The sequence below is a fragment of the Boleophthalmus pectinirostris genome, unplaced genomic scaffold, assembly GCF_026225935.1.
Source record: "Boleophthalmus pectinirostris isolate CB_2022bp ecotype Guang Dong unplaced genomic scaffold, ASM2622593v1 HiC_scaffold_20, whole genome shotgun sequence".
NCBI classification, from domain to species: Eukaryota; Metazoa; Chordata; class Actinopteri; order Gobiiformes; family Gobiidae; genus Boleophthalmus; species Boleophthalmus pectinirostris.
Window position 1 is genome coordinate 15,127,190 of NW_026571153.1, and position 16,702 is coordinate 15,143,891.

General features: G+C 38.4%; 1 protein-coding gene across 1 annotated transcript; it reads left to right on the top strand.

Moving 5' to 3' along the window:
• Window positions 1-749: 749 nt before the first annotated feature.
• sec24d (SEC24 homolog D, COPII coat complex component) lies at window positions 750-14,448 on the top strand. Its single transcript, XM_055156561.1, has 23 exons — window positions 750-860; window positions 1,797-1,998; window positions 2,081-2,168; window positions 2,562-2,698; window positions 2,808-3,272; window positions 3,369-3,490; window positions 3,577-3,688; window positions 3,770-3,897; window positions 4,414-4,552; window positions 4,629-4,744; window positions 5,756-5,880; window positions 6,333-6,524; window positions 7,251-7,344; window positions 7,765-7,881; window positions 7,965-8,135; window positions 9,110-9,206; window positions 9,292-9,437; window positions 9,513-9,651; window positions 10,464-10,582; window positions 11,165-11,344; window positions 11,883-12,074; window positions 12,158-12,247; window positions 12,665-14,448. Exons 2-23 carry the CDS (start codon window positions 1,845-1,847, stop codon window positions 12,803-12,805), a joined length of 3,264 nt encoding a protein of 1,087 aa, XP_055012536.1. The 5' UTR covers window positions 750-860; window positions 1,797-1,844; the 3' UTR covers window positions 12,806-14,448.
• Window positions 14,449-16,702: the final 2,254 nt, after the last annotated feature.

The following is a 16,702-nucleotide window of genomic DNA, read 5'->3' on the forward strand; positions in this document are numbered from 1 at the left end:
AACCATACATATACCCAAATGTAGATTTGAAATTATTTATTGTTTGCATTTTTAAGCTCTAAATTTGGTAGTAAAAAACAGTTATTACCGCTATTGTTCAGTTGTTATATAGTGATTTCAAGGTTGACATGCCTAGTTCAACAAAACAACCCATCTAAAAGGCTCAGCTGTATAAAAGGGAACGGTACCATAATATGAACTGATATAACATAAATGACCATAGAGTTAGGGTCATTTTAGGGGAACAAACAGTGCTGCATTTATGAGATGAGCACTAGCTGCAAACCAGCCTTGGTCACACATTTTCTATTGCGCCTCAATGTCTTTGCTAATGTTGTTCAAAGAGGAGGGAAAACCAAAAGTTCGTAGAGGCGACACCATCTCACATGAGATGAAACGCGTGCTTGTACATGAAACGCTCCGGTCCTCATCCTCTGTGCTGCTGTGCTGACGTGTAGGGTTGCCCGAGTTTCACACATGCGCACAACCTACTCCGCTTCAACAATCTACATCAAAACCAGATGTTGTCTAGGAAACCCTTCAGAATAAAAGATACAGATTTGACGAAAAGCTCGATATTAACATGTAAGTAAGACAAGGATATATAAAATTGGTTGTTCATATTTTAGTAGCTACATGTGTTTCCCTCAACTATATGTCTAAGAACAAAATAAACATTTACTCGTCGTTAATATTTTAAGATGAAAGCGCAGGACCGGATACGCTGGTTGTGTTTACATATTGACGCTGGTGGATGTTGGTCGCGTAAGCAGCGCACAGACCGGCGCTTTGGTGGAGTTTTGACGTGGCACTCTGCTTTCCCTGTGAACGACATACGAGGACTCTGCCCAGATAACCAGGTAAATAACAGCACCTTTCTATTTCTACACACTTTAAATGGGTTTTGTGTAGCATTTCATTCAGCATGTGTCCGCATGTTAGTCTATGACATATGGGGAGCCAGTGATGTTGAAAAGTTTGGTTTAATTTCCGTGTAGCATGACCAAGATTACTATCGATCATGCAATAAAAACATAGACTCTGGACACTAATCTGAACAGTAGCCACCTCTGTGTCGCAAACAATGATTTAAAAGACTTTTTCTTTTTTTTTTTTCTTTGAGTGATGCTAAGCTTTTGTAAAGGGATGCTCTGATTTCTTGCCATCATAACGGTATTTGACGTGGCATTGCCATTTAGTACTTACTAGCACTATTACTACATTATTATACTGTGTAAGTTGTTCTCTTATCATTGTTTGCTTATCAGAATGTTACAACTGTAATATTTTATATTACAATAATGTAGTATTAATACACCAAGTTATTTGACATATGTGATGGGTAAGCTGGAGGGTGAATTATAACTACTTAACCATATAACCATACTAGCCAAGTATTATTCATTTAATGTGCTCCATGACTGCATGGTCTGTGCATGGCACCATCCATGTCTCTGGTAAACAAAATGATTATGTTATGTTATGTACAAAATGAAAGTTAAGCAGGTCCAAACCTAAAATGTTAAAATACATACAGTAGTTGTGAAGTCAAATAGCTTATGCTGTTTTAAAGATAGTCATATAAAGATAATTGTTGCTTTATCTCCCAATAAGCAGAGTCAAAGGTCCTTGTTCAGGAGTGTTAATGATTGGGAAGGGTCAAATACCATGTGCTGTGGTGTGTTTTGAATAAGTTTCAAGCTGTATTATTCTTAAACGAGACATCCCTCTTCGTCATTGCAACATTACAACAACATCATATTAAGCAAGCCTAAAATATTACCTTCGCATTGCAGTGTTTCTTCTTGGCATGAGGAAAGAGTAGACACAATCATCAAATCAAGATGAGTCAACAGGGCTATGTGGCAGCACCCCCGTACTCTCAGGCTCAGCCTGGGATGGGGGGCTACCAGGGGGGGTATGGACCTCCGGGAGCATCACAGCCTCTCTATGGGCATTATGGGGGATCAACACAGCCCTTTAATGCCCCACCAACAGGTAAACCACTCTCTTTGAAAACATATGATATAAAATGCAGAATAATGTACTTATTACATCTTAATGACATGACTTACTGCAGGTATGATGAAATCTCCAGCTGCAGGAATGCCTCCAGCTCCAGCATCAACTCAGTACAATCAGAATGTGCAGCAGAATGGTGCCCACAGGTAAAGAAAGACTTCTCAAGAGAACACTAACCTACTTCTGAGTATGTGAGTGACAAGGAGGTGCATCAGAGGGGTTGCCAGGCAGGAGGTCTAGAGGAAAACCATAAAGGAACTTAGGGGTGCATTCACATTTGCACACACATTACATAAAAGTTGACACTAAAATGGGAGTAAAGTTGCAACTAAACCTGCACTAGACCAGGACTAAACCAAGTCTACATCGGGATTAAACTGGGTTCAAACCAGGACCAAACCTATGCTGTGGTGACCGATGAAAAGTGAAAACCAACAAGAAAATAAAAGTATAACGCTATTGCAAAAGTCAATGTAAAAGTACCATTTTGTGATTATGTAACTTGTTTTATAGTAGTTTTACTTGTTCTTCACCTCCAGGTATCCTGCTCCCCCAGCTGCTTCAGCTGCTTATGGACAGCCTCCACAGTCCTCATACAACAGCATGCCGCCTCAGGCCCCACCTACAACGCAACAAATCACCAACCAGATGAATGCTATGAGCATAGGAAATTATGGTAATCATAATTTCTATACATTACCTACCCATGCTACTTAATAAATAATAATAAATATTCTAGGTATTCTTTTAACCATTTTAATGTAACGGATTTGTGTTTTGTTTAGCACCAGGACCTCAAGCTCCAGTGAACTCTGTAGCGCAGCAGCACCTTCAGAGACCTCCTCCAATGATGGGTCAGCCTCAGATGCACCCAGGCCCACAGTCCCCACCCATGTCCCCTCAAATGTCTCCCAATCAGTTTCCTCCTGCAAATATGCCCATGACAGCTCCTGCCATGGCTGGCACCCCACTGTCACCCCCTCCTGTGGCTGGTTCTCCAATGGGTGCTCCTCCAATGGGTGCTCCTTCAATGGGTGCTCCTTCAATGGGTGCTCCTTCAATGGGTGCTCCTTCAATGGGTGCTCCTTCAATGGGTGCTCCTTCAATGGGTGCCCCTCCAATGGGTGCCCCTCCAATGTCTGGTCCACCTATGGGAGGTATGGGGGGACCTTTTCCTGGATCACCTCCTCCTGGTGTTGGAGGCTTCCAGCAGGCAGGTCCTGGCCCACAGGGATTTCCACAGCAACCAGGTAACTCCAATTAGTAGTGTACAATTATATAGCAGTAGTATATGTAGTAATGACAAAATGCAGTAATTTGTTTACTCCTACTGTATTTTTGATCAGGTCAGTTTGGTGGTCCCATGGCAGGACCCCAGCCTGGAATGCCTGGAGGCTTCCCATCGGGACCATCGCAACTGGCTGGACCACCTCAAAAGAAACTGGACCCAGACTCTATCCCCAGTCCAGTGAGCATAATTCAAACATACAAAATGCATCTTTGAATTAGTTATAAGCAATTATTGATTCATATACTTTTTCTCACCCCATTTAGACCCAAGTGATTGAGGATGACCAAGTGCGACGAGGAGAACAGGTCTACGCCACAAACATCAGAGGACAAGTGCCACCTCTGGTCACAACACAGTTCACAGCACAAGACCAAGGTAATGAATCAACTAAAAACAGTATTCCAGTATTCCTCTTGTTACCTTGTGAACTGAACACATTTTTTTTTCTAATCTTAGGTAATGCTAGCCCCAGATTTATGAGATGCACTACTTACTCCCTGCCCTCCACCGCTGACCTGGCAAAACAGTGCCAAGTCCCTCTGGCGTCCATCATTAAACCTTTGGCTTGCTTGCCAAAGAATGAGGTAAGTCTTCACCACCAGAAGTAAACAAGCACCTGATAAAACAAAGAAAAGAGTTTAGTAATACACAATCTAAGTTTATGCAAGTTATAAATAGACTCAGATTATGCTAACGGGTATCTGGAATGGAAATCTTTGAGTCAGTCTTGCAATGAAAAATTAGTTAAGTGTTTTGTTTGTGTTTCTAATATCAGTTTAAAATCTTAATCTTGATACAAAAGTCTGTAGTGCCCATACACATCACACACCACTCCACCTCCTTCAGGCCCCCATAAGCCTTTTTGGGTAATGTTGCTTGTATTTAACTGTCTTTAGTTTAATTAGCTTATTCCTAATCTCTTTATTTAACCACTCAGATTTACCAGAGATTCGACCTAATCTGTCTTTTCTGTCTTTTTACTTTTAATTAATTTCTTTTAATAGTATGTTCTTTGTATTCTAAGCCAAAATTATCATATTATGTAACTGCAGTGAATTTTCCATGTTATTGCTTATTTTAACTAGTCTGTTTATATGCAGACTCCGTTGTATGTTGTGAACCATGGTGAGACTGGACCCATCCGCTGTAACAGATGCAAGGCCTACATGTGCCCGTATATGCATTTTACTGAAGGCGGTCGTCGCTTCCAGTGTGGATTCTGCAACTGTGTCAACGAAGGTACAGAATTATATAAGGCTAATATTCAAAAACATTATATATAACAAATAGTATTAATGCATTTCTTTTTACACAGTGCCAGTGTTTTATTTCCAACATCTTGACCACATGGGGCGAAGGGTGGACTTCTACGAGAGACCTGAGTTGTCACTTGGGTCATATGAGTTTGAAGCTACCCTAGACTACTGCAAGGTAACTTTTAATGCTATGAATATTAACATACATACTTATTTGGTACTATAGCATTTTTTTTCATTGTGTGGCATAATTTGCTACAATTTGTGATTTGTGACTAGGATTGGCAGAAAGGGTAATCTAGCATTTAAATGAAACTATAAAGCTATAAATCAATACCTAGATACTAATCCATATGATCGTATTAAAACTATATACTCATTTCAAGTAAATCAATACAAAAAATAATCGTTTTTGTGTGGTCCTGCTCTATATCAGAAATAGTAAAGAGCACAAGGTAATATTTATTAAACTATTATGTTGCCCAAATGACACTTTTTTTTTTTTTTTTTTGATGTAAAAATCAGGATTAAGCCTTTTTTTTAGTATCAGTATTTTAGTATTGTTACAACACTACCCCATAATGGATGAGATATGTGCTGTAAGTGCATAAAACAAATGACTAATTGTGATATTATTGGGAATGTTATGTCTCTATGGAAGCTCTGGCTGCTAAGAATATGCTTCAATCCACTGATAGGTAGAAGTTAACTGTAAATGGCTATTATAAACAGTCTTTCTAGGCCAGGCTATTAAAAGACTCAGAGGTAAGTTTCTTGTCAGACGCTGTAACTTTGGAAACATAACAGTGTCAAGACATACAGCCCAAATGAACACAGTTGTCTGTTAGTGACTATTCATTTTGCTGGATTAGGAGAACATTCAAGGTACACTGTGTAACCTTTCTGGTGGATGGTCTGCTACCTTCTTGTCTCCATAGAGATTTGACTGCTTTGTATGTATATCACTAAACACATCCATGGAGATAAGAAGGTGAAGCCAGTAGGCATAGTTACAGGTCAGATCTCTGGAGATGTAACCCCACTCATATGAATACATGTTTTTCAAGACCATAACACTACTAGAGAAAGAGAGGTAAAGAGAAAGACAGATAAGTTTAATGCCATAGTGTGAAACATTAAAATAAAAAAATAAAAAGTTTAATTTTACCTGATGTTTGGTCTACAGAACAATAAGCCACCAAATCCTCCAGCCTTCATCTTTATGATTGATGTCTCCTACAACAACATTAAGAGTGGACTGGTCAAAATGATCTGTAATGAGTTGAAGACACTGCTCGAGAAACTACCAAAGTAAGTACACGAAAAGCATTCAAAAGTTTGTTAACTTGCTAAATCAAAATGTGTGTTTTTGCCAGTTAATATTGGTATACAGATAGTACAGATTTATGTAGTGCAGCTCATATTTTTAAACTGTGTTGTACACTTAGAATACTTTTTTGCTTTTGGTTTGGTTTTAATGATTATTGATTATTGTCTGTATTTACTTCACCAATATATCGCACTTCAAAATTTGTTATTGTGACAGGCCTGTATACAGATAATTTGTCATTATGGGGCCAGGACAGAAAAGTCGGTCACCAAGTACTGTACTTTTGTTCTGGAATGCTATTTGCAATTGAGAAAAAGTTGTAGAAGTAGATGGGTATCTTCTAAACATAAAACAATTTGCAGGTGGTTTCAACCAGACAATAAATGATAAAGCTGAGCATGTTGTTAAAACATATTTTCTTGTCTATCCCCAGAGAGGAAGGTAGAGAGAGCTCAGTGATAAAGGTGGGCTTTGTCACTTACAACAAGGTCCTTCATTTCTACAATGTGAAGAGTGCTCTGGCCCAGCCACAGATGATGGTGGTCTCTGATACTGCCGAGATGTTTGTGCCTCTGCTCGATGGATTCCTTGTCAACTACCAGGACTCCAAGGCTGTTATCTACAAGTAAGTTGTACACATTTACAGTACTTAAAGGTGCACTATGTAACTTTCTGGTTGGGGGTCCATCACCTGCTTGTTTCTATGGCTATGCCACAGCTTTTCCTTACATTTATTAAATGTGAGTGGAGTTGCCTCTCCAGAGATCTGACCTGTAACTGGGTCTGGTTTGGTCTCCATGAAGATAGAACAGTTTGTGGCCATACCAGTTTGTCAAAGCCTGATCTCGTCAGATCTCTGAAGTTTAGCAAGGCCGGGGCCTGGGTAGTACTTGGATGGGAGAATTCCAGGTGCCACAGTGGGGCGCCAGTGGCAAAAGACTGTTGTTGTGTCCTTAGGCAAGACACTTCACCTACACCTTGCCTAGTAATGTGTGTTGGTGGTGGTTGGAGGGTTAGATGGCACAGATTGGCAGCCTCTCTTCTGTCAGTCTGCCCCAGGACAGCTGTGGATACAAAAGTAGCTTGCCACTGAGTGTGAAGTGAATGAACAATCAACTGTAAAGCGCTTTGGGTGTTGAAAGGTGTTATATAAATGCAATGATTAATTCATTTATTTATTAATTAATGCCATACTGTGAAGCATTCCAGACAAAACAATAGCATCTCCACAGAGAAAAAGATCTGACAAACCCTCCACCAGAAAAGTTACTCAATGCACCTATGAAAGTACAGTGTGGCTTTACTTTTAAGTGAAAACTGCATTAATTAATCTATTTCCTCTCACTGACAGCCTTCTGGATCAGATCCCCGATATGTTTGCCAACTCAAATGAGAGTGAAACGGTCTTTGCCCCCGTCATTCAGGCCGGAGTGGAGGCACTTAAGGTTAGCAACATCTGTCCACATCAGAACCCACTGTTCAGACCTAAAGGTCAAGCTATTCCCAAATTACAAAACATTCAGGCCGATATGACAAACAACAATGTAATGAAAATTAATTAATGACAAAATAAGTATATTCAAACTTGTAGGTTCTGTAATATCGGTCTTGTCCATGTCTTTACCTTGTAATCATAAACTACCAATGAAATGACCTGAACAAATGAATAACATTACAGCATATTCTATACACACGTTGTGAAATATTGTAAGCGACTTTTTTATTTTTCAAATATTTTTTTCTCACTACTCGATTATAAATACCAATACATAATACGTATTATATAATTGTGTGAATATATTATCTGGTAATACAGGATACTAAAGTTGTGCAGAATAAAACCAACCATTTTCTTGCTTTTTTAGGCAGCTGAATGCAGTGGTAAACTTTTCATCTTCCAGTCTGCCATGCCCACAGCTGAAGCTCCTGGCAAACTGAAAAACAGGGATGACAAAAAACTCATCAATACAGACAAAGAAAAAGTGAGCACACATTTTGAATTGAGAAATTAATACACTACTCTGTAAACTAAACATGCTAATTTCATGTAATGTATTTTCTTTAGACCCTATTCCAGCCACAGAAGGGTGTCTATGAGCAGCTAGCTAAAGACTGTGTGGCTAACGGCTGCAGTGTGGACCTTTTCCTCTTCCCCAGTCAATATGTGGACCTGACGACTTTGGCCAGTGTTCCCTCTCATACCGGAGGGTCTGTCTACAAGTACAACAACTTCCAGGTGCAGTATAGCTGACATGCGTTGTGTAAGGGCCTTCTGAACAGGCTTTAAGTCACTGGCAATGTTTACAAGAAGCGCGCTGGTGCCAGGGAATTGAACGCTATTTCAAATAAGCAAAAATGAGCCTGGCACAGAACCAAAAGCCTAATACAGAAATGTCCCATAGGAGTCGTGCTAATAGCTGATAGCATGGGAAACTGCAGCCAAGAGAGGCAAAGTAGGAAAGGCAGGATTTTGCTAAACATAGACAAAATATATTTTAAAACTGAACACAACAGATCGCTGCTATAGAAATTATGATGATCCACATTCAGAGGCAGTATAGACTATGACTGTATTGTAAGGATAATGACCTCTAGTGGTTAATACATAGTACTATCATAGCTAAATTACTAATAACTAAATACATTGTTCAGTTGTCATGCACCCTATAATTATATCATGTTCTGTGTGTAGAATCCCTCAGTCGTCCAGGTAGAATCCATGGCAAAGGAGAAATTCAATTTGTCACCTGGACAAACTTTTATTTAAGTCAAAAATGTTTCTTCAGTTCTGGTCAGACGCTGGTGGACACTTCCTTATATCTGCCTGAAGGGAGGAGCTAAAAAGACTGAAACTACTCTGAAACTAACACGCCTACTTGTTTACAGTTTCTGTAAAACTGACCAGAACTGAAGGAGCAGCTGTGAAACATTTTTGACCTAAGTAAACATTTGTCCAGTTTCTCCTTTGCCATATATCATGTACTGTGTAATTATATTTTTACACATGGATATTTTGCAAGAATGATAACTTGCCATCAAGTGACAATGCAGAATTCCATAAAAATAATAGAGAGCTACAGAAAGACATTTTTTTTTGTATAGTCATGTATATTCAAAAATTTAATCTACTGTAATTCAATAGTATGGTGACATCTGGTGGTTAGGGACGGTATTGCCTTTTCAGGTGACGTAACATGCATCTCTTGACAGGTGGAGACTGATGGGGAGCATTTCTTGAGAGATCTGAGGAAAGACGTGCAAAAACCCATTGGATTTGATGCTGTAATGAGAGTCCGGACCAGCACAGGTAAATTGTTAATACTTTTTGCTATATTATTTTTAAATATTTTTGCTCGGTTGCATTTCTAACATTCAGTGATTGTGGATTTTAGGTTTCAGAGCGACGGACTTCTTTGGCGCCATCCACATGAACAATACCACAGACGTAGAGATGGCCTCTGTAGATTGTGACAAAGCAGTTACAGTTGAATTCAAGCACGACGATTCTCTGGGTGAAGACACAGGAGCGCTGATCCAGGTATTTTATATTTTAATCTGAAAAAATAGCCATATATTTTAGTATTTGTAGACTTATTTACATGTTGTCAAACAGTGTGCCTTGCTCTACACAACCCTGAGTGGACAGAGAAGACTGCGCATTCACAACCTCAGCCTGAACTGCAGCTCTCAGTTATCCGACTTGTACAAAAGCTGCGAGACAGATTCACTCATCAACTTCTTTGCCAAATCAGGTAATACATTTCTTTACATATGTTTTGTTAAGTCACGAGTAAGTGCCAGTGCATTAAAAAGACAAAATGGAACCAGAGACCCAATAAGGCAGTGGTTAAAATTAAGCACAAAAAATATTTCAGAATAAACAGCAAACTTTTTATCTTGTACCAAAATATCTTGAAACACTCATGGGTGTAGTAATATCAAGGAATGGGACAAGATTGTGCACACATGTGGAAAATTATCTTGTGAGATTTTTTCCATGTGTTTACATTTGGCTTGGACAAAAAAGAAATCAAACCTCAAAAAAGCTGTGAAAAACGTGAGGCCAAAATGTCTCATTCCGGGTAGTCTTGTGCTTTTTGGGAATTGTGTTTCATTCCTTTACCAATCAAGGAACGTTAACAATACAGTAGCTTATTATGGACATTTTAGCTCTCAAAAATGGCTTCACGTTAACAGACAAATGTTAAATAATGCACAGTAACATTGTGAAGACCTTTGACCTTTCTACTGTATCCATCACTTGACACTGTTCTAATGCCGTCTGAGCGACCCAAGCAGAAAAGAATGAGTTGTGGAAATTAGCCCCACCTGGTTTACATTAAACATAGTGTCTGTTATCTGTACATTTGTATTACTCACCGTTAGTTGGCCTCCTGCTTTGGTCCTGCTTTTCTTCAACCTGTACGTACCATTTCTTTAGTCACATTTCACCCATAATTCATTGCAACTCCCTAAAAAAATCCTTGAAACACCAGTCTGGCTCTCTGATCTTGCCCTGGACCCTCTCAGGTGCTTTATCTGACTTCTCTTCTTGTCTGTGCAGCTTATCGTGCCATTTTGAACCAGCCCATAAAGAACGTGAGAGAGATCCTTGTCAACCAAACGGCGCACATGTTAGCGTGCTACAGGAAAAACTGCGCTAGTCCCTCTGCAGCTAGCCAGGTAAGTCATCAACAACTCCTGCTATTCTTAATGGAAGTGTTAAAGATGCACTATGGAACTTTTCTGGTGGCACCTGCTTGTCTGAATGGAGATGAATCTAGTAGAACATATCCATCTTGCTTTTAATGAATTACAGATGTGTTTATGTCTTGAAAAACATGCGTTCTTACTGTGAGAGGGTTCGCCTCTCCAGAGATCTCACCTGTAGCTTGTCGTTGGACTGTCTCCATGGAGAGATACATGTTTAATGTTGTGACTGGAAGTTGGAAACCCCATGAATCAAAGACTTTGAAACAGCTCATTTGGACTGAAACACTGTATCAAAGCACTAACTATAACAATGAATAGCGCTCTCTGTTGGCTCTCTGCTGGAACTGCATTTGATTGAGACATTGGCAGAACTGAAATGAAGCTTTGTTTGCAATAGATACTCGCTCAAAACCCTGTGTGAAAATGCCTGTGTCAAAATGTGGATTTGAGTTTAATCCCGAACCATTCCAGGCAAAACAACGACACCACTGAACCTTTCATTATACAGACATTTTTGATACATTTGTGCATATATATTTTGTGTATTTTTAGTTGATCCTGCCTGATACCATGAAGGTGTTCCCAGTCTACATGAACAGTCTGATGAAATCGTCTCCATTAGTGGCGAGCACAGAGCTGCCCACAGACGACAGGGCCCATCAGAGACTGTCCGTCCAGGCCATGGGGGTGGAGGAGACTCAGCTGCTGCTGTATCCACGCCTCATCCCCCTGGTGAGAAACACAGATGTATGAACTCAAAAGGTTACATTCATGTCATCATTTCAGGTGTAGGGGGTAGATGATAACAATTTGAATGTTTTGTTTATGGAATCTAAAATATGTTTTTGTCAGAACTGCTGAGTATTTATGTAAAACACAATAGAGTTGCCCAATAATTCATTTTTAAAAGCTTAATATTGCTCCAAATCAAAAACATCTTGTTCCTTCTACACATTCTTAAAGTTTACGAAATTGTCAGAGGCTTTTAATATTACTGCTAAAAGTAATTATCATATAGGTCATTTGCACTGACAGAGAATGTATTGATTTGTGCCATTTTTTGTTTCTTAATCATAAACAAGGCCAAATCAATTGTAATAAATGAATTGATTGATATTTTTAGGCAAATTCTACCAAATAATTTTAAGCTGTCCTAAATCTAAAGTTTCAGTTGAGGGTTCTTTAGAGTACCGTATTATGAACACATCATATGTTCTGTATTTTTGTCAGAAACTTTTCTCATATGTGGACATCTGTGTTTGATTGACAGCACAATATGGATCCCAGCAGTGATGTCCTTCCTGCTCCTGTCCGCTGCTCTGAAGAACGCCTCTCGGACTCTGGGATGTTCCTGCTGGAAAATGGACACTCCATGTTTTTGTGGCTAGGACAAGGAAGTTCACCTGACCTCATCCAGGGACTCTTCAACCTACCGTCCCTTGCTCACCTACAACCCGACATGGTAAGCAGCTCAAAATAATTCAGCTCCTGATAATATGATTTTATATTGCTGCTTTATAATTATTATTTTCTTTTTAATTTCAGACTGACTTGCCGGAGCTAGACAACCCACTGTCGAAGAAAATCCGGTCCATTGTCAACGATCTGCTTGAGAAGAGATCCAATTCAATGAAAGTAAGTAATAAAGTCATATTAACATACTGTTTTACATGAGGCGCCCCCTAGCGGAGATCCAATGGCATAGCAGTAATTCACAACAGGGGTTTTGGGAGGCAAATGACGAAAGTGGCAAATTTGAAAGATACATTTTACTTATTGTTTTAGCCAGACTAAATTAGATAAATTGATGGTGTGTTTTAACTACCCATTTGAAAATAATTGCTCCCTACAAGCCACAAGATTACAATAAACAAACAATAAAAGGCATTACTGAAAACACAATCCTATTTCTATTCTGTTTTTTGTACTTAGTTACAAACTATCACATACCAAGATCATTATTTTTTTTACATTTTGTATTGTAAAGATCATTATTGATCTCAACAGAGACCATTTACTTTAATTACCTTTAATTCCTTTCTTATATTTCAGCTTCATATCGTGAGGCAGAAGGACAAGCCGGAGATCGTTTTCCGTCAGTTTCTGGTGGAGGATAAGGGTCTTTACGGTGGCGCCTCCTACATGGACTTCCTCTGCTTTGTGCACCGGGAAATCAGGCAACTCCTCACCTAACCTCCAGCTCTGCACCTCCATGGACAATACTGTGGCCACAAGGGGGCAGTACTTTACTCCTCTTCAGTTTGTACCTATGTTTCAGAGGGACCAAAATGATTATTTACAGGTTTAGGTTAAAACAAGGAGAAAACCCATGGGATTCCTAAGCTGCCTTTCTTACACAGCAGACAAACCACTTTCCATACAAGACATGCTTTTAACTTTATCTAATTATTTTGTTTACTTTTCATAAGCCAGTATTACAGGAATACATATCAACCAGTTGCCTGTGATTTTAATAACACGCAGGATTTATTCTGAAATAAATTTTGGCAAAGCAATACAACATTGATCTCCACTGTGGATTCAAAGATTATTCCTGAGACCTACACTTCACATTCTTTTAACAACTCAATAAAAGAGGCTTCAACATGTAAGACTTGTATGTACTGTTAAAGATGCATGGTGTAATTTTTCTGCTGGATAGTCTGCCATCTGCTTGTATCCATGGAGATGTTATTGGTTTGCCTGGAACTTTCGAGGGAGTATTTTGCAAAAGTTTTATTATTATTTTTACCTTTCAACCATGTTATATCGTTGTTCCCTTATCAAAAATATACCTGAAGAGGTTTTAGATTTCATCCATGCATGTTTGTGTAATTTTGCGATGTCTCCCGGGCCCAATTCGAACCCTCTTTACGGTTAGCTATGAGATTCAGCGCTCAGCCCACTACGTCACCCATGCTCCCACACAACTCTGCATAAATATACAAAAGCATGATTCAAAACTGTACCCAACTGAGGCCATGTGCAGTACTTTCATTATCAGGATGCACATGGATTGTGCTGTAATAGCGCTCTGAAGGGGGAGTGACTTTGTGTGAGGAGCATGGTGATCTAAATATGTTATATGTTCACAGTTTATACCCCAAAGAAGTGTAATACCTCCTCTTTAAGCACGTGGTGTACTGGTCACCAGAAAAGTTAGTGCACCTTTAAGGAAATGTAATAACTTTGATAGGATTTATTTTGTTTAAAGGCATTCCATGAAACTTTTTACTTTTACAGATTATATTTAAATAGCTTTATGTAACTGTGTCTAAAGTGTAGCCAATTCACGAGGTTGGTGCTATAATACCAATAATGTCAATCAAACTACGCCATACAAATACTCTTTAAAAAATATGGTTTCAAATAATGGGAAGTGCAATCTTACCACAGCAATCTGTAGATTTTCATTACTTTTTAATAATGTGTCTAAAATATCATTTTAATGAGGAAAATATATTTGAGGTTTTCAGTTTTCAAGCCAAACATCAGTGCGTTAAGTAATACCTGTTGTTGATACTAGGATTAAATAATGAATGTTTCGTAATGGACATCTACATATCTATGCGTTCAGAGTGGCTCACAAGATTTAATTTCATTTAAAAACAGTATTGTTTTTTTTTTAGAAATGGTCCGATATCATTTGCATATTCTGTGTACAACATGTATTATGTTTGATCCATACAGTGTAATGTACTTCAGGATGGACTGAAAAAGTGTGTCATTTTGACTTATTGTGCCTATGTTTAAAAATATTGCCTTAAGTTGATGTAGTTTTTGTGTTGGACCCAAAATTGGTTTGTATGCAATTAAATCTCAGGTGGAAATACAAATCTTGTTTTTTGTTTGTTTGTTTGTTCATGATGACAAGCACATATATCCTGACTTTAAATGTGTTGTTATCAGTGTACATTTAAACACCAAACACCACCAAACTCTGTGATACATGCAAAAAATGTAAGTATAAACTTCAGGTTGGGTTTATTATTTATAATTTGTCCTGTTTAATAATAATAATAAAAAAGTGCCAGGTTCTATCCAGAAGAGGGCAGTAGATCACAATCTTTCAATACAGGGTCTAAAACAGGTTTAAATAGTGCATGAATTATAGTTATACTGTAGGACAAATCTGTGAAGAAACAACCCACAAATATCCCCGTTTATACAAACTGGTGTCAAATCCCGTCCAATACAAATATTAATAAACTCTGTAGGTCTATGCTCCTTTAATTTGACTCCAGAAGTGCTCAGTATATATGCATTTTATAATCCAGTAAAAATAAATATACTTATTTGTGATGTGGTTTGTTAACCCTAACCCTAAAAAGTGGAGTTATCAAGTTGTTATCGACTAAACATTGATGTCCGCCCCAACCACCCAGCTTCTTTAGCAATGACCTTCTGTGACTCAGCGACTGTCTTCTGGACATGTGTCCAGTCAGCAGCCTTCCCCATGATTGTGTCTCCCACTGACCCAGACTGCGAGACCATTAAAAGGCTCAGGAAAACTTTGCAGATGTTTTCAGTTAAGTAGCTGATACAGTGTGACACAATGACTTCCCAATATTGAACTTTTTAACACTTTTCCAATTTTCTGAGACACAGAATTCACCAGAATCACCAAAATGTCAAGAAATAAAAGCTTGAAAGTTTCATTTTAAGTGTCATGAGTCTATATAACATATAGGTTTTACTTTGTGAAATAAGAAACAAAAAATATTGAACTTTTTCATGATATTGTAATTTTTGGTACAAGTTATGGCTCATTTCTAAGGAAAGAAAACTATTTTATCTGACATCATTAACTCACATAACTTTTTTCTGCACAGAACTGTACAGAAGACCTAAAATTGTGCACCACTCTCTTCCATTTTATAAAGAAGTGTAAATGTTTAATTCTGGGCAGATACATAAATTATGAGACTTAGTTTGTGCTGTAGTACTTTGCTGTACTGTTACTGATTTGTTTGTTTCCTCTTGCTGTATTTATGAATATAAACTGGTGTCAAGATGACGCTCCAATAAAGGAATAAAGAGTAAAGGCAGAATAAGCTCAAGCTTCAGCCTCCACCTTTTCGGTCTGTGTATGTTAAATATGACTGTTTGTGAAATAATGTCAGAATATACCTGTGACCTAAACACAATCAATCATTCTACGGGGAAAATAACTTTTAAATTTACAGAGTCAACGGTCACAAATATAGGGCAATCAAAAAACATCATAATTATTGATACTTTGCAGTGGGGGTTTTCTACATGTATCTCTAATGATGGACTGTTCAGGAGTTACCATAGTGACTTAATGCACACATTACATTACATTACATTACAAACACAGACAAAAAAGTTTTATGACTGTGTGAAAAAACACAAAATGGATTTAAAGAAGACTTTTTCAGGGCCCTGTTTAGGAGTTTGATTTTCAACACAAAAGTTGAGAGTGACAAATTGAGAAACTGCTGTAATGTTAGTCAGCGTGAGACTCTAGTTTTATGTGTAATGTATTATTTTATGTTTTGTTTAAATATTTGGAATATGCTAACTTGTTTGAGAGTCTTATGCAACATCTACAGAGGATTAGGGACATGTTGGAAAGAGGTAAGAAAATTTTTGGCTAAAACCTGAAATTCAGAAAGAAAACAAACTTGAGGAGGGTTTAACACACACACACACACACACACACACGTGAAAACATAAGGACTGTCATACAGACACAGGACTGTCCCAGAGAACACAGGACTGTCCCAGAGACACAGGACTGTCATACAGACACAGGACTGTCCCACAGGGTGTAAGAGAATATGAGGAGATTAGACAAAGGGTTGGGACAAGGATAGGCCTGATTTTTGCTTTACTATGACGGTTTACCTTTTTTTTCTTTCTTTAACTCTTCTGTTTCTTCTCAGGTGAGGTGAGGGCCATTCACCTCGACCATAATTATCAAAACTTACCAGCGCACCTTCCCCAGCAAGAACAAGGACCGAGGGTGAACGTTCCTGGAGGTATGTCCAAAAATGTTCCAGTGAACAGGCCTGACTTTTGGTTTACTATGATGAGATGGTTTAACTTGAATTCTTCAGTTTCTTC